A 27,899-nucleotide genomic window follows, 5' to 3' on the forward strand; every position below is an offset into this window, starting at 1 on the left:
CATTCCCCCCCCCCCCCGGGACATCAAGGTATTTAACTTGGGAAGAGTTGGAAAAACCAACACATTAAAGAATTACGGAGGAAATTGGTTCCACAGATTAACCAAATGTGTAAGGACAGTACAGACACCAGCATCAAGTTAATGAATTTCATTTGATAATCCTAACTTGGCTAAGCTAATAAATAAAGTTAAGTCAAACAACTGAATTTGATAATCCTAACTTTGCTATTACAGCCTAGATCATGAAGCATTTGAAAATGAAAAATTAAAAAAACGAGAACCCAAAAACATAAGCAAAAGATCAACAATATACAAGGAAGAAAATGATTTCATTATATATAGGACAGTGCTGATGTCAATTCCCAAAGTTTAGATACCAAAGTTGGCAATTTATTGGTAATGAATTAGACTAATTTTGATGATTCTCGTTCTGCCAGCACTATCTGACTCAACAGTTTGACAAATCAATTGCAAAAGTTGCTCAAATTGTTAAAGTTAAAGCATAGTCTTGTGTACGATTAATATTCATCTGATAAGCTTTCTTAGCCATTGCGTACAAAATGCCTACCCATCAGCTCAAAAAAAGCCACTCATGACAGATCTTCATAAAATTAAATAGTTCCAACATATGCACTACAGACAGATAGGCAGTAGTAGCATACTAACCAACTCCATCCAGGCGATATCTGAATCATAATAGTCATTTGAAAGAAAAGCATCAGCCTTGCTATAAAGAAGTCTCTTTAAACTGAAAAGCAGAGCAACTTACTAAGTCAACCTGTATTCAACATAATTAAATACCTAAAACAAATTGAATACCTAGATGAGCTGGTCATATCTCCTGCTTTACGGAGCAAGGTGGCTGCTTCAGCAAGAAGAGAGTTGTACTCTTGAGAATAAGGAACCACATACAGATCTTGAGGAGAGCTAGTGACATTTCCCATTTTGTGGGATATTGAATCTTCAGACAATGATTCACTATGCCTTCTAATAACATTAAAAAAGCCCATTGCTTCTTCCTGTTTATCTTGTTGAAGACTATCTTTCCATAAGTTGAATTCCTAAAAAAAGAAAAAGGCTTAGATAATGTGCAAAGACTATTTACAGCAAATCACAAAGTGATTACCATGGTAATACCATTTTGTCCATATCTGGTGGATAAAAATTTGCACCAGGAGGTTTCACAGCAGGAAATGCTGTTCTATATTCAAAACCCTTCCAGCCTGGTACAGGCTTTGTTGCCTTCGGAAGAAGCTTGATAGCTGAATCTGCAGTCGTCAAAAAAGCCTCATTTTCATCCAGGCAAGACCTAACAATGTAAGAGTGAGCTCAGAAAATTCCAATCAATAGTTTTTCGGAAACTAAAAACAATAAAGAAACTAAATTGTCTTAAGCTACTATGTTTTTGGTGTATTCAGTTACACTCAAATGATACCATCTCCATAATTGATGTACTAGACTCAATTTAGGAAATGATAGTAGGATTGAAGTACATTTGTAAATATTGAGCAGTACAGTTATAGTACTGTCTTTTGAGGAATATACAAAGTTACCAGTTTCAAAAAAGAAATATAAAAGAACTTTCCGTTTGCATTCAAAGCAGGGGATTAAGATACAGAAACAAATAGTGCAGCCTCAAGTGCAATGGTGGGGGAAACCTTAGGCGAATCCCAAATTTTTGAGATGATAAACCTCAGTAAGGACACTGAGTCCTAAAGAGTTTTTTTTCTGGGGGAGGGGGGGGGAGAGGTATGTAACACCCTAGGCAAATCTCACATCAGCAAAACCAGGGAGATGTTGGATTTAAGGAAGCAAGCTTCTAGGACAACTTCCCCTGTGAAAGTATAAACTAGTGACTAAGACAGACCTATGTTGCTCGGATGCGGGTGTGAGCGCCCAACACAGGTGCGGATCGGATTCGTCATCACCTAATTCTTAGGATGCTGAGATAGGGATAGAGAGTATGGGCAAATATAGACACAAAAACACAAAGAGGAAGAAAGATTGAAGAAGGAGCATAGTTTTTCATAAGGGGAACATACCATGGACTTTTGTTAATTACATAGTACATCCATTTCAACTTGTCCAACTGTGATTTGTCCGCATTCTCCTTTAGCCAGTCTCTCAAAGATGGATTGCTATACCAAACCTATGTTATGGAATAAAAAAAAGAAGAGCATATCAATAGGAGAAATTCAAAAGAGGTTCTCTATGAGCCACTGCAAGCACTGATAACATCACATAAATAAAACTAGCTAGTCATATTTCTCAGCATGGAATTTATAAAGGATCATTTCATCTAGGTTGAAAGAACATAACACGGGGCTGGGAGTTAAGAAAACCAAAATAAGTGGTTTGCATTTCTCTCCTCCAAACCTAAAATTGGAAGAAAGGAAATTTCATATTCTCTTGGATATAATATTACAAGTTGTGAAGGCACCTTAAAAATGTAAGGCATCATTTAATTACATGCCACATTTACATAGCCTAGGACTCTTATATAAGAAGCTCCACTTGTACAATGTTAATCATCAACCCAACAAGTTTTCTCCTTTTATAGCCGCTACAATCTTCATAAAGACGTAACTAACTTCTTGTCTACTCAAGAAGTACAATTCTTTTCACAATATTATGGTCCTTTTTACAATACATTGCTAGTTGTACCCCCTCCTCCTGCACCCATTTTTAGATAAGGTATATAAAATTATTGACGTTGAAAGAGAACTCCTGTATACAAGCAATATCCCAAAGAAAATACAGAACCTACATCAATTTCTTTGAAATGAATCAAAGTCAAATGTTACTAATTTCTTTGAAATGAATCAACAATAACAACGTGGTAACACATGAAACTCCCGTGGCTCATGTCAAAGAAAAGTCAAAAGTAGACTACTTCCATAGAAATGCATCAGCAATAACACTTGGTAACACATGGTTTTGAACTAGTCTAATGCACCAGATTAAAAAAACTTTGTTCAATTTTAATGTTTCTAAGATTTACAGGATCTTCAATAAATGGCTAAACATATATATTTTGACCCTAACTTGAGAATTGACTGAACACTTCCATCGAAAAAACACGAGCCTATCTCTGACTTACACAACCAAATCCCATCCTTCAAATTCATTTTGATGTGCATCATACAAACTTGGGAATGTTTAAGCACATTCTTTCCATATTGAATATGACAACATGCATTATAAGTGATGTCAGTGATGATAATGCCATCTACTATAGCTGTGTCCTCAAGATTTGACATCACCGCTGACAACCCCGCACCAAAATGGGGAAAAAAAAAAAGAATTGGACTTCTTGCTCCATCAAAAAATAAGACCTATGGCAGAAACTAAAGACAAACTTAATTGCAGAAACATAGCAGACTACTTGCTTATCTAAACTAATATGCACTCAGTCAAAAATACATCAGAATTTGAACTCTCACTAAAAGACACTGTGATTATACCTGCACATAAAAGATTTTGTCCATGATTGTTGCAGCTTTAACAAGTAGTTTTAGAGCTTCTTTGTCTGCTGCAGTCAGACCAGTCAACTGTACAAAAAAACCTGGCATCAGAAACCCCCATTTAAGAGAAGTCATAACTGTTTCCCTAACTTAATTTTGTCTGTGTCTAAATTGTGTAATTCTGACACACAGAAACACATAGAAGATAGATGATAATCCTGCATAAGACCAAAGCAGCAGTATTTCGTTAACCAGCAGAACCAAAAAAAGAAAGAATAAAAGAAATGACATATATAAAATGATCGTTTCTTTTCTTATTTTTAATTGTTTATAAAGATCATTTCTCTGTTGTGAAATACCAAACAAGATGAGATATCTGTCACATACTCTTGAAGAATATGCAACAGCTGACATCTGACACTTCAGAACTATAGGCAGAGGAAATTAAGATACTGGAGTATAGAGCATCTGTCATAATTAGTGAATTAGTTGTGTGTTTATCTATAAGCACTATATATTTTAGTAATCCTTAAAAGCACTTCTAAGCTAATATAAAGAGAAGTAGGACTATCGCTTCAGTGAGGAGGTGATACCTTAAAGTAGTTTTTTTCTTTTGAGAAGGTTACCTTAAGTAGTTTTAGTGAGAATTCACATCCTTTAATTGATTGGCGATCTGACCCACAGGTTAACATTACGCATTGAACTTTTTAGTTTTGACATTGGCACCCTAGACACCAGTGTTCAGTTTTACTTTTATTGAAAAATCTAAGAAAACACACACACACGAGATAGCAAGAGGTAAATCTGGAGGGTAGAGCATTCTTGCATCAGATTTTGTGATCAAGATTTACTGTAAGAATGATCAACATGATTTAGAATTGAAACCTCTGCAGAGAGGGAAGTACTAGCATAGCGGTTTAGCTGCTTCTCAAGAGCCAAACTTCTAGCTTCAGCATTTTCCTTGTACCTGTAGATATCCCATACCAGCTAGCTCAGGTGCACAAAGTAATAAAGTCAACAAAGACAGGATTAATATGCTATTGATTAAGAAGAAAACAGAAAGTTTCAAGTAGATATTGTTACAGCAAGACAGTTTATGCACAACAAAAAAAGAAAAGAACCAAGTTTGGAACATAGGACGCAAACACAATCTCATGCTTAATTTATGGATAGCTATATACAACTAAAAAACATATAACAGGAAAAGTTTTGAACTAATTGCAGAAACATTGTTGAAGTAGGAAAAAATAAAAATATATTTCAAAGGCTCCTTAAAGGAAGGATAATGCGCTTATATTTAAAGCCCAAGTAACCATTCTATGAGAAGATTCGATTAGTCAGTTACATAACTAAAACTTTTTCTTTGGCTATATAAGGCATACCTCTTCTCAATTATTGTAAAGAGCTGACCATATTCCCCATCCACATCATAAGGAACATACTCAGGATGTTCTTGAGCAAGCACTCTTCTGTACTCCTCAAGAGAGAGATATTTTACAGCTGAAACTTCTGATTCCTACCAAGAAAAGATACGTCAATAGTGAAAATTTTCACTTGGTGCAAAAGAGAAAAAAATTAGCTAAAAAGGGAAGAAGAGAAAAAAGTAGCTACTTATTATTTCAGAGCACTATATGGTTTCAGTACTACCTAAGTACTGTTCCGGATGTAATACGAAGTTACTGTTTATCAACAAAAAAAAATTCAGAGCACTTGTACTCGCAGTCAACAAACAAGCTTTCAGAAGCTTATGGTATCGGAGTTTCAAGGGATAGTGAAACTAATAAAATTATACGGCATTGTACTTCACATTTACAGCATTTGAAGATTCATTCTTTGGACACGGGGTGCAGGAAACATGTAAAACTCATGAAAATTGTTACTTCTACGGGGAGGTTAGATACATGGTAAAGCACCTGACTTCAAGATTCTTCATATGGAAGTAAAAGATGAGTGAGTGGTAGCCTAGAGTGAGAGTCGTGGCAGACCATTATATAGGTGAGAGAACCTATGACTAGCTTAACACAATTAGGCACCGGCAGACTTTGAGAAAGCAAACACATAACATTTATCAATATAATTATTGAGTGGCTCCTCAGTTCAAGTAAAATAAAAAAAATTATTGAGGGCTCCTGAATGGTTGAATAATTCAAGTGGGTGCTTGAATGATTCTAGAGAGCAGACTGAGGAGCAACGCCTGAATGGTTGCTAGAGAGGAGAGATGCATTAGCATGAACAGTCACGGAAGAAAAGAATGTTACAAGAACTGTCGCTCGGAGTTTCTTGTGACTTCCTCCCTAGTCAAGTTTCTTGCACTGATCAGTTTGGATTCCCAAGGAGCAAAAAGATGTATGTTCTTTTACTTGATTGGCAGGGAGAGGAGCAATCTAAACATCTCAGGATTTAAATAAAAAGGGAGGGGAATAGATGTGAACGGTATTTCTGTCCAAAAAGAATCCAGGCAAAGCCGTGGATAATCTCCTACATTATCAGGTGACAACTCATTTATCGTGGAAGATTTTGAGATGGTTCAGGATGCAATGGAAGATGTCAAGCACTCCGAAGGAGGCAGTCTTCAATTACTACTTTATTGCAAAAATCCAAGCAAAGACGTGGATTATCTCCTTTTGCGTTATCAGGTGACAACTCGTTCACCATGGCAGATCTTGAGATGGTTCAGGCTATAATGGACAATGTCAGGCACAGTCAATTAGGCCATTAGAGAAGGAAGAGAAAAAGAAGAAGAATGTGGGATGTTGCCCACTAGCACTCCCCAGTAGGTCTTTCTAAAGGAAAGAAATAAGCGAACTTTTGAAAGGTTAGAAAATGACTGTACATTTGAGGAATAACCTCATTTTTGGTTTTGTTTTCCTTGTGCATCCATGAGGTTTCACTAGTGTTTTGGTAGAGAACCATTTTCTTCTACAGGTTCTACACCTTTTGGTAAACAGCTTGTATATGGGAGACTTTTCCCATCATATAAAATTAGTTGCCTTATCAAAAAAAAAAATTGAGAAGAGTTGCCTTATCAAATTAAATACAAATGACTATAGAATTTTAAGAATTCATCTCCGACACCACTTAAGATAAAATAGAAACTAAAAAAATGTTACACTTAAAGATATTCTAGCCTATTTACATTAATTTCGAAATGGTCCTTTACATTCATTCTTATTGCAGGAATTCTATTTCCAATAAATGAACAATAAACCTAAGGAAAATGAAAATAGCATCGAGAATGACTGGAAAGGTGGAAACACGACCAGAATAAAATTTGATCATTATGAACAAATCAAATTTTTTTATAGATAGAGCCCTCAATGGGAAAATAAAATGCAGCACCTAACAATGCATCTTCACAGACCAAGACTATGAGATCATCCCTTTCATTCTGGGGTGACGGAGGGATTGTACCATTTGAGCCGTTTTTTTCTTGACTTGAAATCGAAATGGGAGCAGATTTGAACAAAGATCTTAGAGTGTCTAGGGTTAGGACAGGAGGGTCTCTGTTTCTTAATGCCTTTTTTTTTCTTCTCATTGGAGTTATTTCACGAAGACTTGCCAGGGTAAGGAAGAAGGGGGGAACAAGCACATTTGGAGAGTACAGTACAACAGAGAGTTGTATGCTGCGTTCGGGAAGGATGAATTGCTCCCGAAAAGGAATCTATTGGTTCTCTCCCAATTGGTTGGACCATAGGTGCGATGATTTACTTCACAGGTGAGGTCTCTGGTTCAAGTCCAGGATGGCCCAGCTTTGCCAGGGAAAAGAATAGAAGAAGCATCTGACTACTTCATGCATGTTCCACTTGGCTCGGGAGATATAGCTCAGTTGGAAGAGCTTCGCTCTTGCAATTGGGTCGTTGCGATTATGGGTAGGATGTCTAATTGTCCAGGCAGTAATGATTGTACCTGAACCGGTGGCTCACTTTTTCTAAGTAATGGAGAAGAGGACTGAAAAGTTACCAAGTGACGAACACATAGTGTTCTCAGGCAAGTACCAGAGCAACTACAAGAACATTTAACTACAAACAAAAATACTGACCTGAAGAGTAAAGGCCTCCAAAGGAATTGGATCTATTGTTGTCACCAGATATACATCATTGTATTCATTGTTGATGAACTTGCCATCATTGATAGTGCTGCAATTTATTGTGACATTCAGCATACTCCAATGACTGACAGAAACTCATGCTCTGAAGCACAATAGCTTGTGAAAATGTTATTGAAGTGATGATTAGACATATTCCAGAGTATCTGTATTGTTTTCCTTTCTTCCTGGTTAGTTATTATATAACTATCACGAAAGTACTTGATTATCAACCAAAAAAAAAAAAGAACTATCAAGAAAGTGCTCCAATTGTTAAAAGTCCACTAAATTGTGTATAGCGTAAAAGCCCTGAAAATTCAGACAAAATGGACAGACATTTGAGAAACATTTGGGAGAAATACTTCAAATATTAGTAATAACTAATAACCACATGTCACATATATGCTTGAGTTAAATCTGCAAAATAGAACTATACTATACTACAGTCTAGTCCATGGGATCAAATAAAACAATCAGAACCAATAACTCATAAGAGACAGATGGACCCCAAATTTAATGACTGAGGTTTTGGTAATTCTAGGCTTCAAACACACAGCCAATAGTACCGCATGCTCTAATCTTTTAGGAGCTAATTAGTAAGACTTTTTCAATAAGAAACTAATGAGATTAACATTTCCTATACTGTAGCTATCAATAGTTTCTTTTCTTTGTTGTCCCACTTCTCTATGCCATCAAGCTCCCTGACAGCTCAAGGTGCATATAAAATAACAAACATCTACTTCAAAACTTATAATTAGGTAATTCAGCTGTATTATTCAATTGCAAAGAAAAATATTGGCATATATAATGAGATCTTATTTATAAGTTGACTGATAAAGGAATAGACATTTGTCCAGAAGAAACAAAAAAAGATAATTCAACAAGGAGGGGAAGCACGAATTCATAGCTCTGAGTCAACAGACAATTGCTACTGCTTAATACTGTATAATAAGAAGACATGAAGAACTAGAGCTTTAGTATACCAACCACTCTTGAAGAAAAACAAATATTAATTCAAATGCATCTTTTGGAAGAGTTACACCAAGTTCTTCTTGAAGCTCTCGCCTGCAAGAATGTATAAGTCAACAACAGTACAAGCCCCATCAGAAAAGCATTTAGAAGTGTGATGTATGCATTCACATGGGAGAGAACATGTAGCATTGCAAGGGAGTGTAACCTTTCACATACAGACAATTATTCATGGGTTAGTCACTGGTAGCGAAAACTCTCTTTACATAAGAAATGTATATTACAGAAAATAAACATATTTAAATATATCTACATAATTACAGAGGTTTAGAAGTTGCAGTTAGTGTTTTTACTTGGACAGTTGAAACCAAATGAAATCGATGATACTTGAATGATCATATGCACTCCAAAATTGTAACAACTGATCATTACTTAAGAAAACAAATAAGCAAGTTGTAGGAGCTGAGCATTTGTGAAGTGTGAAAATTCATCAGCAAAGCTATTTTTGAAACTGTTTTTTTAAAACAAAACAATTCATCAGCAAAGCTATTCCACTTTACGCAGCACATAAAGTGTTTACATAAATTTGCATGACAGCAAACCAGAGGAGTTATTGGTGTGTGATCCATTTCATTATGAATCGTGTCAGATACTGCACTTTTCTCTTTTGAAAATTTAGAGAGAGTGCGTTTTATGATGGTCAAAGGAGTACAAGATAGAGAGAAAACAGTTGTCATTTCAATCATTATAGCGTTAAATTTAGAGAGAGCACGTTTCATGATGGTAAAAGGAGTACAAGATAGAGAGCAAACAGTTGTCATTTCAATCATCATAGTGTTAAATGCTAATAAACCGATCCGCATTCTACATATATTTTTTTCTGATTTTTATGACTTTATCTCAGTAATAATCCCTAAAGGAAAGAAGCTAGAACACAGCCTTATTGAAAATGAAGCATATTGCTGATTGTGTCAGATACATAGAAGGTTGGTTCACGATAGTGGCTTCTTCTTTTTATTTGAGAACGAGAAGGAAGAAAAAGGAAATCCATTGGTAGATGAAAAGGACAGCAACATAAAGAGACAGAAGAATATGGAACTCTGAAATTTCAAGTAGCGCCACGAGACAAAAAAAAATTTGACAAGGTAAATAATTTATTAACAATTATGGAAACACTGGATACAAGTCATATACCAACTACCAGACAATCTATGATCATGGGATAAAAGTTACCAAATAATGATTCAAGAACATACAGAAAACGTTATACTAAGAATTTGCATGAGGACAGATAAAAGCAAAATCAGAAAAATAAGTCCAGTTCATTTGAAATTATATCTAGAAAGCTCAGCTCCATGCTGGAAACCTACATTGCTGAAATAAGAGATGAATCACCAGCAGATATATGACCGGCACTCGAGATATCCCATTGACCAGCCCAGGAATCCTTGCAATCAGCACGTCGCTGGAGAAGTAGTTCTTGTGTACTTTCAGCAAATATCCACACATGAACAGCTCGATGGTAGTCTCCATCTCTGTGAACATCCCCTCTGAACAAGTAGCACAATAATAGACATCATTAGCCCCATAAGTTCATTATTAATAAAGCTTGGAGAAGGTGGAGGATTTGTGGCTTAGGTCGCAGGTTCAAGCCCCACACCATGCAAAGCGAAGCCCGGTATTTAAGTGGAGAAGGGTAGAGGGGCGGGCCCATTATCCACCGAGTTTAGAAGGCTATGATTGATCCAAAGGGTGGGTCACAGACGGATTTCTCGGTTATCAAAAAAAAAAAAAAAGTATTACAAACTGTAATTTTTATGACACGTGATATATTTGGGCAACTATGAGCTTAGATTTGTTAAAATCTGCCAGTCAATTTAATAAATTAACTGTCTAGCCAAGATCCAATTCACTTTTCTACTGTTCATTTATTTGGAAGAAACTATAACAGAGGGAAATCTGCTTTCTGCTACTCCAGTCACAGACCTGCCTTTAACCGATTTCATTATGAGACATAAAAGGGCATCTTAGTATTTCAAAATTGTCTTCAAGCATTAAGTAGAGAGAAGGTATTCTCCTGATTAAAACAGGTTGGAAAAGAAAAGCACTTCAAAGATTCATTAATCATTACTCGTTCTTAAAATAAAATAAAAAAGGAGATTCATTAATCAGTATATGAGGTTCGCATTTCACTCAAAATAAAATCCATAGTATCGTCCCCTTTACATGAATAGCATGCAATAAGCTACTTCTCTGTCTTATATACACCAAAATTTGATCCCTACTACCCAAATAAAATAAAAACATACACAATTCAAGTACTCCATTACTTATGCCAACATCTTACTCAGCTAAACCTTTGCATTCCATTAATCTGACAAACCAATAGACACTACCAAAAGATATTGCTCTTCCCAATCAAGTGGAGTAAAAAAGAACAAGAAAAGAAAAAAGATCAAAAGTCATAACCTTCAACTGGACTACTTTGCCCAAGACAAGAGGGGGTTGCTTGAATGGTAAGCACCCTCCACCTCCAACCCTAAGGTTGGTACCTAAGGAGGGTTAAAAAAAAGACTACTTTGCCCAAAAATATTACAATACATTCAAGCATAAAAGATCAGCCATTCCCCGACCCCACCGGGCTACCCCTATTCAAGCATAAAAGAATAAACTATTTGTTTTATCCCATTGGCAAGAACTCTGAAAAACAGGTGTTTGTGAACTTGCTCATATTGCTAATTCAAAGCATAAAAGATGAGAATAGCAGTAAGTAGGTTGATGGATGAGTAAAACTAGTAAATTTACACTGAATCTCACAATTCTGTAGCCCAACTAGTTTGGATTCAATCATAGTTATGGTAATCAAACTTACACCAAGAAAAAATACTGCAGAAAAAATTAAAATTGATCAATATTCTTCATAACCCATATGAAATTTTCTTTCTTTTTGATGTGGGGTTTTTCACCTGGGTTTAGAGTAGCCAGTTTTTTCTCCAGTTTTTGTAAGGACGTCAAAATACTCTTCTTCCTTCACTTTCGTTTTATCAAATTCAGCAGCCATTGATACTATTTTTTAACTTCCAAACAAACCCACGATTTTGTTTCTTGAAGAAATGCTGGGGTTTTGTTCAATAGAAAAAGTGAAGATAGATTCTGTAATTATTTCTTTTTCTCCCAATTTTTCCCAAACTCCTACTTACGTGTATGACATTTGTTTTATTTAAATATCAATGGTATAGATTTTTAAGTAATCAAGTGTCTTAATCATGGTTAAAAGGATACATATATTCACCATTTAAATCTATCTAATTTAGCTATAAAAGAAATCATGTCACAATTTTTAACACCACAGCTTAAATTATTTCCGTTATCTATAGTTTCTTCATTCATAAAAGAAATGTTTCTTCATAAACTAAATTCTGGCAGTTCAAAATCAATATTTAAATAAGTTATTTTTACGAAGAAAAAAAACATTGTTAATCATTAAATAAAATTACTTAGCATTTAGATATTAAATAAAAAGTATTGAAAATTACTTTGCCATAAATTCACAAAGAAGAATAAAATATTTTTTTGCTAGATAAACTTTTTCAAAAAATAGAAAGATTTAAAAAAAAAATATCTATCGATATTGATCGTAACTCAAATTGTAAATTATAGAAGTCCATTCATTCTCAAAAATTTGGGAAACTGATATATTCTTACCAAAATTGGAAATTTTAAATATTAATATTTCTTATTTTAATCATAGTTAATTTGTATACTTCTATGATTAAGAATACTAATTAATCTAGACCTTTAATATTTAAGCAATATAGGTGTCACTCATCTAAAAAAGAACTTGGGGAAAATGGAGAGAAGAGAAATGGAGAAGAGCCAAATCACTTTACATTCATACCCCACTAAATAATTACACTATATACCTGTAGACATTGAATTTTTATGGGACTCTACAAGACGTATTCAATTCGAATTGAGACTCTAGAAGGTGTGTTCAGTTTCAATTAGAATTCTTAGAAGCTACTCAACCCTAATCCATAGTTGATGCCTATATAAAGGCTACTGAATTCTCTTAAAAAGCATCTTGAAAATTTCATAAAGAGATCGAGACTAAGATATATTCCATAAAAGTCATGGAATATTCATAGAGGTCAAATTTAAATCATCCTAGTTCGAGAAATACGTCACTAACGACCCTCGAATCATGGATAAATCTTATGAGAGTAGAATCAAAGGAGGAACATAATTGTTCTCGCAATCTTTGATAAATAAAATATTATGTTTCTTCAGATTTTATTTGTGTGGTTGATTTATTTTTCATATGTTTAAAATTTGTTGCAAACAAATTGGCATGCCTAGTTGGACCAAATTTGCCCTTCATCTCTTCTCTCTTAAATCAAATCTGAAAATCAGAAGCTGCAAAGGTGGAAGAATGAGTACTTTAAGCCTCGTCTTTGAGTTTCATCGAGTCTACACTCCGACAAGCCATGAAGCAGGGGCATTTGTATACATTGAAATTTTACGGACTCTACAAGACGTGTTCAATTCGAATTGAGACTCTAGAAGATGTGTTCAGTTTCAACTAGAATTCTTGGAGGCTACTCAACCCTAAACCCTAGTTTATGCTTATATAAAGGGTACTAAATTTCCTTAAAAGGCATCTCAAAATATCCCATAAACTCTTAGTTATTTTTAAAGATAAAAAAGATCTCGAATATTCCGCAAATTGATGGAATATTCATATAAAGGTCAAATCTAAAATCATCCTAGTTTGAGAAATACGCCACTAACGGCCCTCAAATCATGGATAAATCTTATGAGAGAAGAATGCTATCTTAATGAATAAAGTTATGTTTCTTCATTTTTTTTGTGATTGTAATTTATTTTCTGTCACTTTAAAATTTGTTGCAAACAATACCCCTTTACTAGTTTCGCTTAACTGATACTAAATCAGTATCATATACTGTATTTGTATCATTAAGGCTGATAATTTCACTTAATTGATACTAAATCAGTATCATATACTATATTTGTATCATTAAAGCTAATAATTTCGCTGAATTGATACTAAATCAATATATATATATATATATATATATATATATATATTCTTATAGTATCATTACTAATGAGTAATTTTTGGACAAGACACCTTAATTTTACCATAAAAAATATAGATACTCTTATAGTATCATTGACTATGATACCACAACAATATACATATATACTCTTATAGTATCATTGACTAATAAGTAATTTCTGAACAAGAAACCTTAATGATATCAATACGATATATATATCAGTTAAGCGAAATTATCAACCTTAATGATACCAATACAATATATGATACCGATTTAGTATCAGTTAAGCGAAAATTATCACCCTTAATGAATGAAGGACATGGACTGTAATTATTTATGAGAGAATGGGTATTTCAGGAATTACTTTGAATTTGGGTATGAACTTGTAATTATTTTGAATTTTATGGCTCATTTATGTAGTTTTCCCTTATTATTTCTACCTCAGTCTAATATTAATTGACCATTATTAAAAATAATTTTCTCAAATTATTTATGATGTAAATAAAATTTTAATTTTTTTCTCATATTACCCTTAAATATATTTTGTAAAATTTTTTAAAAAAAACTCAAGGAATAAATTAATGAAATTATTATTTTTATTTATAATAAAGGTGAATGATTAATATAAAACAGAGTAAATATCTTGCCTATCCTCAGCATTGCATATTCTGTTGGGAAGCAAGTTAATGCAAAACATATGATTTTCATAAGCATATCCCTCACCTAATTAAATTGGAGCTAATTACTCATATATGATCACTTCAACTAAAAAGACTATTTAATAATTTTATTTATTGTAATTTTATTTCACTAAAAAAATCACTCTAATTTATACATTGGCATATGAATAATTAATTCCAATTTAATTGGAAGGGGACAAGAGTTGTAAGAGTTGTGGCAAAGTGAAAAATATTCCTTCATTGTTAACTAAATGTCTCATGTTCAAGTCTTTCTGGGCTCAAAATCGTCTTTGTTAATGAGCGTTTTACCCCTCTGGAACTTCTCAACGTGAATTCGAATTAAGTCGACCCTCAATGTAGGTATCAAATGATAAGACTTGTGTAACAAAAGTCTCGAGTTAACCTTCGAAGAAATAAAGAATATTTTGGTAAGGAGCAATCTCTATCAAATATTTAAGCCGATAAAGGAAAAAGAAAACACTAGTAAATAGACTAACATTTTATCAGCAAAGAACTAACTGCAACAAGAATTTTACATTTCAACTGGTACAATTTGTGTTTCAAAGTATCTTATCCTGCATACCTAGCTTAACTTCAAATTGTGAAAGGGATAAGGAGGGAACTTTGGGGTGGAGGAACACTAATGGTAGCAGTTTACCATTACCCTGTTGCTTTTTGTTTCATCTTCAAACCACTTGATATAAAGAGCATCTGAATCGACCCCGTTTGATAATTCAAACCAGGGGGAAGGCAAATAGAAGAGCTACTAGAAACAGAAAGAAGCTAGCAAGCTAGGTAAAGAACAATGTCCAGTATCCAGAAGGTGCCTAATGTTTACAGAAGTTCCCGCCTGACTACAACTTAAGCAGCCTTATGAAAATGCTGGGTTAATAGCCTCGCAATCTCTAGAAAACCAACCTTGTCCTTGCCATCAAATATAGTTTTCAACTTGTCGTCACAATGTATCTCTCTCTTGTTTGTGGGATTCTGCAAGCCGCGAAGTTACAATCACCAAGTCAGTGTAACCATGAAAGAGAAGTACCATTAAACAAAAAAGAAGGGAAAATCACAATCAGTTAGCAGTGATCAAATTGACAAATTCAATTTCTTCTCGCACACATCAGATATCTCTTGGATTGAGTTGAGTCCATAGATAAGAAAGGCCAAATGCCATTTTTAATACCAGTGGTATTTGGGCCAACTTGCACACAATTCGACTACTCCACCAGGTACCTACTACCTCCCACCAACATGGGTACCGGCCACCGGGTAACCCTATCAGCCAAGGTTTAGACAGATGCCAAGAAACCACCCAACACTTTGGTCTCTGCTAAGATTTGAATCTTGATTTGCCATGTTTTTCACCTACTTTATCGACCACTAGGTCATAGCCTTGGATGCAAATGCCTAAGGTAACTTTCTGTATTTAATTCTCTTCAGGGGGAAAGGGCAGTTAAATATCGATACTTTGATGAACCATGGGAGTCATCTGGACATATTTACTGAAGCAAGTACCAGGAAAAAAAGAAAAACCCCTCTTCAGGGTCTAAGTGAAATGTTCTGCACTAACAGCTTTATTCCTTTCTAGGCCGTACAAAGTGTTAAAATAGTTTGAAAACTTGGTGATAAGTGATAACAAAAAGTAGGATATCATAGTATTAGTATCATTGGAGCTAAGCCATGAGCATTCTAGCTCTTCATCAGATACCCCTATAGAAGTATGCTTATAAATAGAAAACAATTATAAAAGGATAGTATGTTTCACTCTTGAGAAATATTTTGAACCAGCAGAAGAAAACCTTTGATACAACTAGTTTATTCATTAATTTGCAGAGTGCTAAATCTCTAATTTGGACCAGCCACTCATGAAATCCTAAATTGACCAGCCAAAACAAGCCCAACTCTCAGTATAGTTGATAAGAACGGAAGAGTCAGGCATGGCAAAGTCACACTAGCCCAAGCAACTCCCCCAAAAAGAAGAGATGAATAATGAACAGACCAGTTCATATTGTATCTAGAGAACCTAACCCAATAGCCTCCAAAAATAACCTTAAAGCCCTAAATCTTATCAACCACCCTCGCACTCGCACTCTTGCACTCCATCTTATGAATTAACAACTTCCCTTCTTTTTTTTAAAAGGTCAACCACTTCATTCGATACTTATAGATCTTCAAACCATTCAAAGAAAAAAAAGGAAGGAAATAAAGATAAAAAGAAAAGCAAAGAAACAGATTCATCTCAAGAAGCAGGAACTATCAACTTCACTTCCACAAAATCAAAAGACGCCATCACATTTTTCATTTATATTTTGAAAATGGTACTGTAAAAATAATTTATTGATAAAAAAACGCCATCACATATCGATTTACTAGCCAAAATCAATGTCATGCCTACTGAACAACTAAACCAGCATTCTACTATCCACAAGTACTGCAAGTTTTCAGCTTCTCTTGCTAGACTATAATGCAAGTACCAAATTAAAATGTTTCTGTATAAAAAATAGAACTATAATGTCTTTACAGAAGACCATAAAATTCTCCAAGTAATTAACAGAACCACCAAAGGGATACAATGTTAGAGTGGGTCAAAGTTCCACATTGGTTGAGGAATGGACCGGTAGTCTGCTTATATGAGCTCGTTTATGGAATTGAGTTAGGTCACGATGCCATATCATTTACATGGTATCAGACGCGGGTCCTTGCTCCCGTGGGTCAAAGTTGCACATTGGTCGGGGAATGGACTGTGAGCTAACTTTTGGGATTGAATTAGGCCAGAAACAATACGAGTTGAAAACAATCATCATGAAGTAAAAAAGTGAAAACGAAAATGAATAGTGCATCAAAGCTCACCACATTCACTAATGAACTCAAAATAAATGAACAATATTCAGACCTGGAGATTATGGGTTTTAATGTATTCCCAAACTTTCTTGACCGCATCAGCGCGGGAGGATTCTTTAGTACCTAAGAAGCTTCCTAGTGCAGGGGAAACTGGTTGTGGCTTCAGTATTCCAGTAGGACGACCTCTGGCTTTGGTCACAGTGGCTGTTGCTGTCGCTGTGGTTTCTGTTGCTGCCGAAGTTTTAGCAGCAGCCATTAGAGCTCGACAGCAGTTGCCGAAAATTCGAGTCGATGACGCCATTGATTACTTTGGATTTTTCGTAAAACCCTAGGGCTGATCAAAGAGGAAAATGGGGGGTTTTGGAAAGAAGGTCAAAGTGGTAATTCGTTTGGGAGAGTCAAATGATATTTTGAATCCTTACCTCTTTCTTTTTAATATACTCCCTCCGCCAACTTTTAATTGTGATGGTAAATATTGATATGCAAGAAATTGCATTTTATAGTATTTTTCATATAATTTTTGAATATTTACTTCTCTTTTTTGAAATATTGAATTAATGTAATTTAATTTGGCTTTGAAAATTAGTCTAATTGACTTTCGAAAAGCGTAACATAACAATTAAAAGTGGACAGAGGGAGTAATAAATATATGTTTGAAAAATAACATTACCTTTATGTAATTTGAAAGAATTTACCTTCAAAATATCTTTTTTTTTCTTACTTAATTAAATGATTATGGATGGATTTAGAAGAAGTAGAGGTAGACCTAAGAATTAATGTGAGAGGTGATTAGACAGGTTATGACACAATTACAACTTATTGAGGATATGGCCTTATATTGGAAAGTATGGAAGACTCAAATTAGGATAGAAGGTTAGTAGGTAGGAGAGTGTGTCCAATTCTAGTAAGTACGAGTGCTTTGTCTTGTTGCTTGTAGTTTCTTGTTCATCGATTCTTGTGACTATCTATTACTTCATGTAGTTTGTTTGTAGTAGTATTATGTTCCTATTTGTTGTTTTGTTACCTTCTATTGTATATTGTACGTTCATTATGTCTTTTCCTAGAGTGTTTTTGCCTTGAACCGAGAGTCTATTGGAAATAATCTCTCTCCTTCACCTCTAAGGTAGAGGTAAAGTCCGCATACACTTTACTCTCCCCAAACCCCACTGAGTGAACCTACATTGGATATGATGTTGTTGTAATGATTTATACTCATACAAATATCTAAATTTTATTTTAGACTGGGAGTAGTATTTTTAAGTGTAATACAATGTTAATACCTAAAACTTGTAAGTTTATCTTATTTAAATAATCGAATGATGACGGTTTATTCTGATTGAGCACATGATAAAGTATTTATACTTTGACATTTTTTACTCAAAATTTAGAAAGCTTTTCCACTTTCTCAAGCGATCATTACGCAAATAAGTCAATTATATAAAATATGTCATCTCATTTGATCATACACATCAGTCTCAAATCTCAATTAAAACATGCATGAGGTTTTAGTTTTACACCTTATTATGACTAATGTGTATGATTAAAAATGTGATATATTTTAAATAGTTAACTTATCATCATTTTGAAACACATATCTATATGAACACGTTATTTATGTGTTCAAATGCTTATAAAACAAATGTTCTCCTTCATAGCCTCCCTGATCAGCCTAATTTATCAACCACGCAGACATGATGCTCTGTGGAACGTTGAACTCCAAACTCATCAAGCATATGACTGTAATACCAAAAGCCCTGTGTGGCTGCAAGCTGTTAATAAGTTGATAAATGTGACTTTTGATGGAGTAAGTCCCGAATCAATCATCTCATGAAAGATGTCAATTGCTTTCTGATCATGATGTGGAAGCCATATGCAGAAATCATTGACTTCCACAAGCTGCAATAGATCTCACTGCTAAACTCCCGGAATACCTGACGAACAATGTCTAACCTGCCCACTTTTCGTCTCTATCTTCGAGAAATAGTCACTCTCAGGCAGTTGCAAATTCCAGAACTCCATAACAATTTGAAATTCTAGGACATTGACTATTTTTCAGTTACAGAAGCTACCACATTGGAAATAGCAATAACTACATGAGGGGCCAACACTTCAAATGTTGCCAATAATGTAAACTTGACTGAGAAATCAGACAACTGCAACAGTTACACTACACTCGGGTTCCCAACATTTAAGCCTAAGCGATATATCAACAACTTGTCAAATTTAATAACGAGAGAGGATAAGACAGGCAGCTAACATGGCATGCATGAATAAGTTGTTTTTCTAACTGTTCTTCCTGTAATTCATGAACTGGTTCCTACTGCAGTTGATCTACTGCTTCCAGATTGCAAGAGGCATGGAATATCTCCACTCAAAGATGATCAAGGAACAAAGTGTATCAAGGTTTCTGAGAAGTAGTGCTCAGTTCGCGGATGATATACTTTGAGGCTTTAACAGGGAGTTGCTTTTGAAGATAGCCAAGAAAAGATGTGGCGAAACATGAGGACAGAACCCACCAAAGTATGTGACAAGCTTGACAGAGTCGTCTTGACACAATGATCAAATCAACAGACTAGTTTCTCATTCGTCTGCAGGATTTTCCGCTATGTAAAGATGTTGTTAGTGATAAACTCTGATCACAGCCAAATGGATTCACCATTACCGCAAGTTTGAGTACAGTGAATCAAGGCTGGGGTATTACGGAGGTTTCCCTCCCTGGGAAATTCTGTTCTGATCCTTCACCAGTCATACATACTATTCCAACTGTTCGCTCACAAGGTGACTGAGAAAGAAGAAAGTTACACAAGTCACAGAAACAAATTCTGAATCAGCACCTGGCATGTGACACAGCTTTAGCCTGTGGAACGGCAGATAACCCACTAAGATTACCAACTGAAAAGAAGTGGATTATGTCTACTATTACTTTGGAGCAAGAGACAATCTGCAAATGTCATCAGGCTGAGGTCCTCTTTTATATAAATATATAGATGGAAACTTCATCATCAGATGCTATGGACAGACAAAAGCAACAGAAATACATATATATTCCTCCGTGGATGCATACAAACACAATGGACTTTAAGAGGGAAAAAGATCACCATACCTTTAATTCCGCAAATGCAGAGCAAGAATCAACACAATCCAAGTTATCCTCCACATGTAGGAAAATAAGAACTGTACAGAACATATGATATAACAGCATGGAGAAAGAAACTTATATTAAGCAAATGAAATGTAATCATCTTTGCCTATTCCCAGGTAAAAATAACAAGGCACTAAAAATCCTCAGAACTTGCAAAAACAATAGCTTACAAGGTATTTTTCTAATGATCTTTCGCGTAACCATTAGTTCAAAACAAACCTGAAGTAACACAATTTCTATCAAATCAAAATGCAGAAAAAAACTCCATCATTCCTAAACAAGATTCAAACTTGATTTGCTGATAATTATTGTCTCCTCATAAGCGTCATCAAGAAAGCGTAACATGGACAAACAAGTATCCATCGAAATACCCACCCAAAACAAAAAAGAACTACTTTTTCCTCTTAAGCGGCCCAGTTTTATACCCACCCTTAGTAGGTTTTCCCCAAGGTGTCAACGAACCCCTCCCATGACTTCCACTACTCTTACTCCTCCCTTCACCACCACCATGTGGATGATCCACCGGATTCATCGCCACACCACGAACAGTCGGTCTCCGTCCAAGCCACCTGGATTGTCCAGCCTTCCTCAACTTCTTCGTCCCATGTTCCGGATTCGAAACTTGCCCAATCGTCGCCCTACATTTAACATCAATCAATTTCTTCACACCAGAAGGTAACTTCACTTCACAATACTTCGTAGAAGCATTGGGTTCCGTAAGGATTTTAGCACACGTCCCAGCTGAACGAACCAATTTCCCACCTTGCCCAGGTCGCATCTCGATATTATGAATTAGGGTTCCGATTCGCATCATACCTAATGGCATACAACTTCCGATTTGGGAACTGATGTCTAATGAGAACTGATCCATCATTGATTCCAGCTCCTTCGATGGTTTCATTTTCGATATCATTGCTTCAAATGGACCTGTTACATTGTTTTAAAAAAAAAAAAAAAATTGGGTTAAATTGTAGAGATTGAGAAAGATAGAAATGAATATAGAGAAATAGAGAGTACTTGTAGAGAAAGAGCGATTGATGACATTGCGAAGAAGGAAAGATGAAGCCATTCGAGCTCTGCAAAGAGCCATTTTTTTCTTTCTTTTTTCTGCAATTCGTTTGTGTGTTCTTTGCAGTAGGGTTTAACAATAGTGAGCTTTTCTTAGGAACTAAAAAATTATTTTTTGGGACAAAATATAACTATGATTTTTTAAAAAAAAAATTAACATTATTCCAATTCTTTATATTTTATTTATGATTTCAACTAATTTTTTTTCTATCATTTTCGGTCATTTGATCAGAAAATGCATTATCATTACGTGAAGAGAATATCCGTAAAACGAAAAAAAGAACAAATATGCCTATAAATTATAGTAAATAGTATTTAATTATTAGTATTTGTTATATTTTTAAGACATTAATGTTCTTATCGTCCAAGTTTCGGGATGTATATGCCATTTATACTACGATGAGACATGTGTCTCAATCTTTTCGATATGTAGTTAATTTTTATTCATAATTAAAAAAACCTATCGAATTAATTACCATATATAACTAATGTTTACACAGAAAGAGCACTCCAAGGAATCATAACCTAAGTGTTGGTCATCCCAAACCTCATAACCAACAAGAAAAACAACTAGTTACATATTTTCTAAACTAAATTACTGCACTTCCTAATTTTCCTAGAGCCTTTTACTTGGTCTATCCTTTTAATTATCTCCTTCTTTATATGTGCAATAGCTACCTCCATATTTACATTTACTCCCTTAAATTGTTTCTAATTTCTTGTCCGCTCTTTTATGAATTGTCTCTAATATCGCTCTTTTATCTAACTTAAACATGTACGCACTTGGTCCTTGTGCACTTTGTATTCTGACCATCTTTCCAGCTCTTCTTGCATTCTCATTGTCCATCTACATTCAAAGAATAGATGATGTTGTTATCATCACACATACAACATGTTGTATCGTCTACTAGAATATGTAGCTCGTTCATTGCAAGCAAGTTACCGAATCAGTTTCTCCACAACTGCAAAAATTGGATGTGTGGAAAAAGGTTCAAGATTGTCTTTACTGGTTGGTTAGGGAAGGTAGTGGTATGTTTTCTACTAACTGCATATGGGGAAAGAAGTATAGTTCTAAATCTTGATTGTCTTTTCCTAGTGTTGGTATATAAACACCAGTGTCCACCGTAGGCAATGTGGAGGTGACTTTTGAAACGTACTTATATGTTTTGGGTCTTAAACGTAAACACACATTACTAGTTTTGTGCACATAAAAATGTCCACCATATTGGATGAACTATCTACATTTCTCGTTTTGCCTCTTTTCTATTTTTCCATTTGAAAACATGCTCCTAATTCAAATGCAAGTTGTTGTGTTTAAAGGATAAGTTTACTGCACTTTCATCCTATGAGTTAAATGACCAAAACACAACAACTGGTACGTTTCTGCTTCCCTGCAAATTTAATTGCACAGACTCTCCAAATTCCTTCATCTTCTTGTACAATTTAACCACACTGTATAAATGTTACATATCAACCTAACAATCACCCAAAAAAGTTTGGCAATATGAATTTGACCATCAAATAGTGGAGGTATTTTACGTTTGTTAGATTATTGGGAGGATCTACGCAGCTTTGTTAAATAGAATGACAAGAGTCCAGTAAGTAGCAACCTCTAACATTAGTTCTGTTGAAACAATCACATCACCTCAGTATTCAGAGTCAGAGACAAACTATATTAAAATTCGCATTCACTAAGCCCATAGGAGGAACAGAAAGGCTGGTAACAAAAGAAAACTCAGTCAAATAATCCCAAATTGATAGCCATAGGAAATGAACACTTTGCATAGACAGAGGTGCATAGAGCTAACTCCATGATTGAACTGATCACTTTGTTTTCAATGGTTTTACACGACCATTTCTTCCTTTACCTGTTTTGCATTACAAGTGGACCCTAGAGCTCTTTTTATAGGAGGAAAACATCTAGATACTAAAGCTTCATGGTCATGAATAATCAGAATGATTATGCCGCTGATGATGATGATGACGGTGATGGTGATTCTTCTTCCCGTGCTCCTTATCCTCAGGCTCAGGTGACCTTGAACGTGAACGTATGTGTCTGCTACTCCTTTTCTGATGCCTGTCATTATCATCGTCGTCTCTGTCATGATAATGGTGGAGATTCTTCTTCTTCCTACTGTGTTCCTTGTCTTCAGGCTCGGGTGAACGTCTGCGTCTGTTACTCCTTTTTTGATGCCTGTCCTTATCATCGTCTTCTCTGTCATGATAATGATGGTGATGATTCTTCTTCTTACTGCGTTCCTTATCTTCAGGCTCGGCTGAACATCCATGTCTGTTACTCTTTTTCTGATGCCTGTCTTTAACATCGTCTTTTGAGTCAAGATAATGGTGGTAATGATTTTTCTTGCTGTGATCCTTATTTTCAGGTTCGGGTGAGCTTGACCGTGAACGTCCGTGTCTGTTACTCCTTTTCTGATGCCTGTCATTATCATCATCCTTTGAGTCGTGATAATAGTGGTGATGATTCTTCTTCCTGTGATCCTTCTCTTCAGGCTCGGGTGAACCTCTCTGTCTGTTACTCCTTTTCTGACGCCTCCCACTATCATCGTCCTCTGAGTCATGATAATGGTGGTGATCATTCTTCTTCCTGTGATCCTTCTCTTCGGGCTCGGGTGAACTTGACCGTGACCGTTTCTGTCTATTATTCCTTTTCTGATGCTTGTCATTATCATCGTCCTTTGAGTCATGATAATGGTGGTGATTCTTCTTCTTCCTGTGTTCCTTATCTTCAGGCTCGGGTGAACTTGACCGTGAACGTTTGTGTCTGTCACTCCTCTGGTACCTGTCATTATTATTGTCCTCTGAACTTGACTCAGAATGCTTTCCCCAACTTGACCGTGGATGTCTCTGTCTGTTACTTCGTCTCTGATGCCCATCAGAATCATCAGAAGACTTGGATTGCTTTAGCGACTTCTTATGCTTTTTCTTCTTCAGCGATCTTCCTCTATCATCATCCGAAGATGAACTAATCTCTTTATCATCACGTAAATCTGCTCTGGCTGGTGAAGACCGCTTTCTGTTCTTGCTTTTGCTGGACTTCTTTTTCTTCTTTGGCTTGCTTGATAAGCTGGCCAGCAAATCAGGTACATTATCCCCAGTAAGAAATCCTGCACAACAAACAGGGCATTAGGATTCAATGTACATAAAACACTACTAAAGAATTTAAGCTCAACAACTACGGCACAAAAAGAAGAATTTACCTCCATACTCATCAAATATGTCCTCAGCAACTATCTGTTGGTTGGGGTCGTCAAGTTCGAACCCACCACGTGGAGGACTGATTCCAGGCTTTTGTTTGAGCTCCCACTTCAAAGGCTGCAGGGAAGGCCGCACAACAGACAAACGAGACATTAGGATCTTTTAGTTTGGTAAAAGAAATTTACACTTTTTTTGTGGAACACATAAGAAGAGAAAGCCCCTTCCCTTGATTGTTTCAGTAGAAGAGGAGGACAAAGTATTAATGATAAAAAATCTTTTTTTTCTCTGAGCGCCTCAAAAAGTAAATTCATGAGAAAGTCAAATATTTCCCCCCTTTTTTTTTTTTATGACAAGGGAAACCCGCAGCCGCTACCCTTTGGGTGTGCATAGGGTAAAACCCCCGCTCCTATGCAATAAGCTCGCAAACCACATAGGAGAGGTACCGCACTAGGCAAGTCTGGTACGACGAGCTCGACCCAAAAGGCAAACTCCTTGCTTTTGCTGGCAAGGGGTTTCAAACTTGAGACCTCCAACATGGAAGTCCCAAGTTCAAACCACTGGGCCACCCCGAAGGGTAATATTTCCCATTTTCCTTACTTTCCGCACAATATTCATTCCTAGTTTCCAACCATAGGTTATACTACGTATCGGCTTTCTTTCAAACATTTCTCATTCAATGCCATCTGGGATTGTGAATCATGTTCATCATTTGTTTTGAAGTCATCTTCCAGTACCAGCTCCAAATGATTTATCTTAGAAAGTTCTTGGCATCACCAACTAAAGCCCAAAAATGTATACTCCGTCCATTACAATTTATATCTTTCGTTTCATTTTGGAACGTCTAAAGGTGCTTGTTCCATTTCTATACAACGTTAGCTTTGATGTGATATTCTTTTGATAAGCCATTATATTTTCTCTATCAAAATAGCATTTTTAATTATTTTATTTTAATATTATCTAACCACAATTACTAAAATATACTCCCTCCGTCCGTCCCATTTTATGTGAGGTAGTTTGACTCAGCATGGAATTTAAGAAAGAATGGAAGACTTTTAAATCTTGTGGTTCAAAATGAATGATAGAAATTTGTGTGGCTGTAAATCATTTCATTAAGGGTAAAATAAACATTTTACAGTTAAATTGTTACTTAATATAAAAATGTGTCATTCTTTTTGGGACTGACTAAAAAGGAAAGTAAGTCACATAAATTGGGACAGAGGGACTAATATAAGTCAAATTACTATCTTAACTCCGTGCATACTAAAGCTCCACTGCAACTCCAAACTATGCAAAATAGGTCAATGCATCTATCTGCAGCACAAATTCAGTCCCCTATCCTCAGGTGATCTTGTGCTAGACAAATTTCATGCAACCATAATAAGATATTGGGGGCTTGGTTTTTCCATAGAATTCCATGTAGTTCCTTTCCAATTCTCACAGGCCAGGTTCACCCCTTAATTAAGAATCTTTAAAATTAATGAGGTTTAAGACTTTGGTTTTCCAGGACAACTACACAACTCATACATTACTTCTACTCCTTTCATTTCCTTTAATTTGTTTTGATGAGCTTGTGGAAAAAATGTAGGTACCCAACCAAAAACCTTAAGTAAATGAGCAGGGCAGATCAAGACCTTTATAAACCCTTCAAGTCGTTGAGTGCCCTAATATACCCAATGTGGGTTATCATATACTTCAACATCCTCCAGCACATGGAACTAAATCTTGAGGTTCACATGCAGACTTGATTGTAAACACACACATCCTAGAATGAGCTTCTCAAATTGGCTTTGAAAACATGTGTACATATTGATAGTAGACATATGCATGCTAGAAAGAGTGTCTCGACTTGGTTTTGGGAACGCATGAGCGGACATGAGTATCCAACCTCACACTTTTAGAGGTTGTATCCTAGAGGTTTAGATAGAAAAATGAAACTGAGCCTAAAGACTTAAAAACATAATGAATTGTGCAATTGGAAAGATGAGACAGATCTACACCTTGATTTCTACAAACTACAAGAAACAAAATAACCTTCCAAGATTAGAGCTCCAAGTTCAAAGAGGAGGCTTGGCATCCTTATGGATCAACCTACAGGTGCTTTAAGTGAAATTGCATAGTTAAATAATAGACAAGTTCAACAAGTTAACTTTGTTTGAAAAAGTGAAGCTACCTCCATTATGTTCACTGTTTTAACTTTTAAACACTCTCCCCCAAACTTTTCTTCTTTCTGGGAGGTCAGCTGGTGAAGTCACAAGTCTATGTTAGACATCGGTCCATTACCTCTGTTGAATTTTATTTTATTTTTGCGAATGGTAACTTTTTCTTCTATTTATCCACAGGTGTACTACATCAAAGTAGCCCCTCTCCCAAAAGTATTACAAACTAGACTGACTCCATCTATGCTTTTTGTCACAAATAGTCTAAAACATCAAAAAGTTCTTCTGCCTGTACTAAGACTTTCTGTTTACACCAAAAATAATAAAGAGCTATACAATTCATCTTGAAATTCTGCACATTGTTCTTCTTGCCCTCAAAACATCTTTGATTCCTTTCTTTCCATACTGTCCACCATATACATGCTGGGACAATCCTCCATCTCTCCTCCTTAATTGTAGTATTGCCAATATTGATCCAACAATTTTAGGAGTTGTGCTATGTTTCTTGGTTTCACCCAAGTGATCTTTCTAAGGCTGCTAAATATTCTCCATAATTGATCTGTCCATTTGCAATGCAAAAAGAGATGGTTGACTGTCTCTTCCTGTTCCTCACACACAGATAACATCTTGAGCATAGTTGGAACTTCCTCTTCTTTATATTCTCTTGTGTCAACACTGCTTCCTTTGCTAGTAACCATGTGAAACAGTTTACCTTGCATGGGATTTTAGGTCTCCATATCATCCGCCATGGCCATAGCTCCATCCTATCATTTGAATTTGATTGATTAAGATCTTTGTAAGCTGACTTGACAATGAATTAGGATGGTCTGACACAGGTACCATATGAAGTGTGTGATCATCACATCTAGAAGTTGAAGTTGTTAGAAAAAATACACTTTATTTAATTATTATATTTTTTTTTTGAGAATGGTAAAGTTGTATTCATCAGCAATGAGTGTATGCTGGCAACCAAACAAAAAAAACATTCAAAGGCCAAATAGTCATGATTACAAAGAGCCTATGAAATCTACTAACTGATCTACTTCATCTATACCCTCTTCTTTACACCAAAAATATAGAGTATTAATGCAGTTTTCTTTAACTTTCTGCATTGGGTTAGTAATATTCTTAAAGCACCTATTGTTTCTTTCCTTCCAAATTGACCACCATATGCAAGATGGAACTAGATTCCACCATT

At 35.5% G+C, this 27,899-nt stretch overlaps 4 protein-coding genes across 4 annotated transcripts in view; all 4 read right to left on the reverse strand.

The window, feature by feature from the left end:
* The window catches only part of LOC102578826 (nudix hydrolase 3), a 21,690-nt gene extending 9,988 nt beyond the window's left edge, over positions 1-11,702 (reverse strand). Inside the window, exons 1-11 of the mRNA XM_006359896.2 lie at positions 11,484-11,702; positions 9,888-10,067; positions 8,536-8,613; positions 7,504-7,600; positions 4,847-4,980; positions 4,350-4,431; positions 3,465-3,551; positions 2,043-2,149; positions 1,138-1,309; positions 820-1,061; positions 667-748 (exon numbers count right to left, since the gene is read on the reverse strand). Of these exons, the coding sequence (XP_006359958.1) occupies positions 667-748; positions 820-1,061; positions 1,138-1,309; positions 2,043-2,149; positions 3,465-3,551; positions 4,350-4,431; positions 4,847-4,980; positions 7,504-7,600; positions 8,536-8,613; positions 9,888-10,067; positions 11,484-11,578 (1,356 nt within the window). The 5' untranslated portion in view covers positions 11,579-11,702. The remainder of the gene's footprint in view (positions 1-666; positions 749-819; positions 1,062-1,137; positions 1,310-2,042; positions 2,150-3,464; positions 3,552-4,349; positions 4,432-4,846; positions 4,981-7,503; positions 7,601-8,535; positions 8,614-9,887; positions 10,068-11,483) is intronic.
* A 3,054-nt stretch (positions 11,703-14,756) lies between these two features.
* LOC107063144 (protein TRI1-like) lies at positions 14,757-17,509 on the reverse strand. Its single transcript, XM_015314610.1, has 2 exons — positions 17,172-17,509; positions 14,757-15,265 (listed from the first exon to the last, which is right to left on the reverse strand). The coding sequence occupies exons 1-2, from the start codon at positions 17,418-17,420 to the stop codon at positions 15,140-15,142; spliced, it is 375 nt and encodes a 124-aa protein (XP_015170096.1). The 5' UTR covers positions 17,421-17,509; the 3' UTR covers positions 14,757-15,139.
* Positions 17,510-20,315: 2,806 nt separating this feature from the next.
* LOC102579158 (60S ribosomal protein L2, mitochondrial) lies at positions 20,316-21,430 on the reverse strand. The gene is made up of 2 exons (XM_006359897.2): positions 21,279-21,430; positions 20,316-21,188 (listed from the first exon to the last, which is right to left on the reverse strand). The coding sequence occupies exons 1-2, from the start codon at positions 21,349-21,351 to the stop codon at positions 20,653-20,655; spliced, it is 609 nt and encodes a 202-aa protein (XP_006359959.1). The 5' UTR covers positions 21,352-21,430; the 3' UTR covers positions 20,316-20,652.
* A 1,558-nt stretch (positions 21,431-22,988) lies between these two features.
* LOC102579482 (uncharacterized zinc finger CCHC domain-containing protein At4g19190) overlaps positions 22,989-27,899 on the reverse strand; it is a 10,258-nt gene continuing 5,347 nt past the window's right edge. The window contains exons 6-7 of the mRNA XM_006359898.2: positions 24,548-24,662; positions 22,989-24,454 (exon numbers count right to left, since the gene is read on the reverse strand). Coding sequence (XP_006359960.1) covers positions 23,271-24,454; positions 24,548-24,662 — 1,299 coding nt within the window. The 3' untranslated portion in view covers positions 22,989-23,270. The remainder of the gene's footprint in view (positions 24,455-24,547; positions 24,663-27,899) is intronic.

Source organism: Solanum tuberosum, unplaced genomic scaffold, assembly GCF_000226075.1.
Source record: "Solanum tuberosum cultivar DM 1-3 516 R44 unplaced genomic scaffold, SolTub_3.0 scf00303, whole genome shotgun sequence".
Lineage (NCBI taxonomy): Eukaryota > Viridiplantae > Streptophyta > Magnoliopsida > Solanales > Solanaceae > Solanum > Solanum tuberosum.

Bases quoted from the DNA above. Each gene is read 5' to 3' on its own strand.
- LOC107063144 (XM_015314610.1), bottom strand. From the start codon at position 17,420: ATGGCGTCATCGACTCGAATTTTCGGCAACTGCTGTCGAGCTCTAATG. The intron at 15,266-17,171 runs GTCTGAATATTG...CGCGGCTTGCAG, and splicing joins TTAAAACCCATAATCTCCAG to AATCCCACAAACAAGAGAGA.
- LOC102579158 (XM_006359897.2), bottom strand. From the start codon at position 21,351: ATGGCTCTTTGCAGAGCTCGAATGGCTTCATCTTTCCTTCTTCGCAAT. The intron at 21,189-21,278 runs GTACTCTCTATT...ACAATGTAACAG, and splicing joins CAATCGCTCTTTCTCTACAA to GTCCATTTGAAGCAATGATA.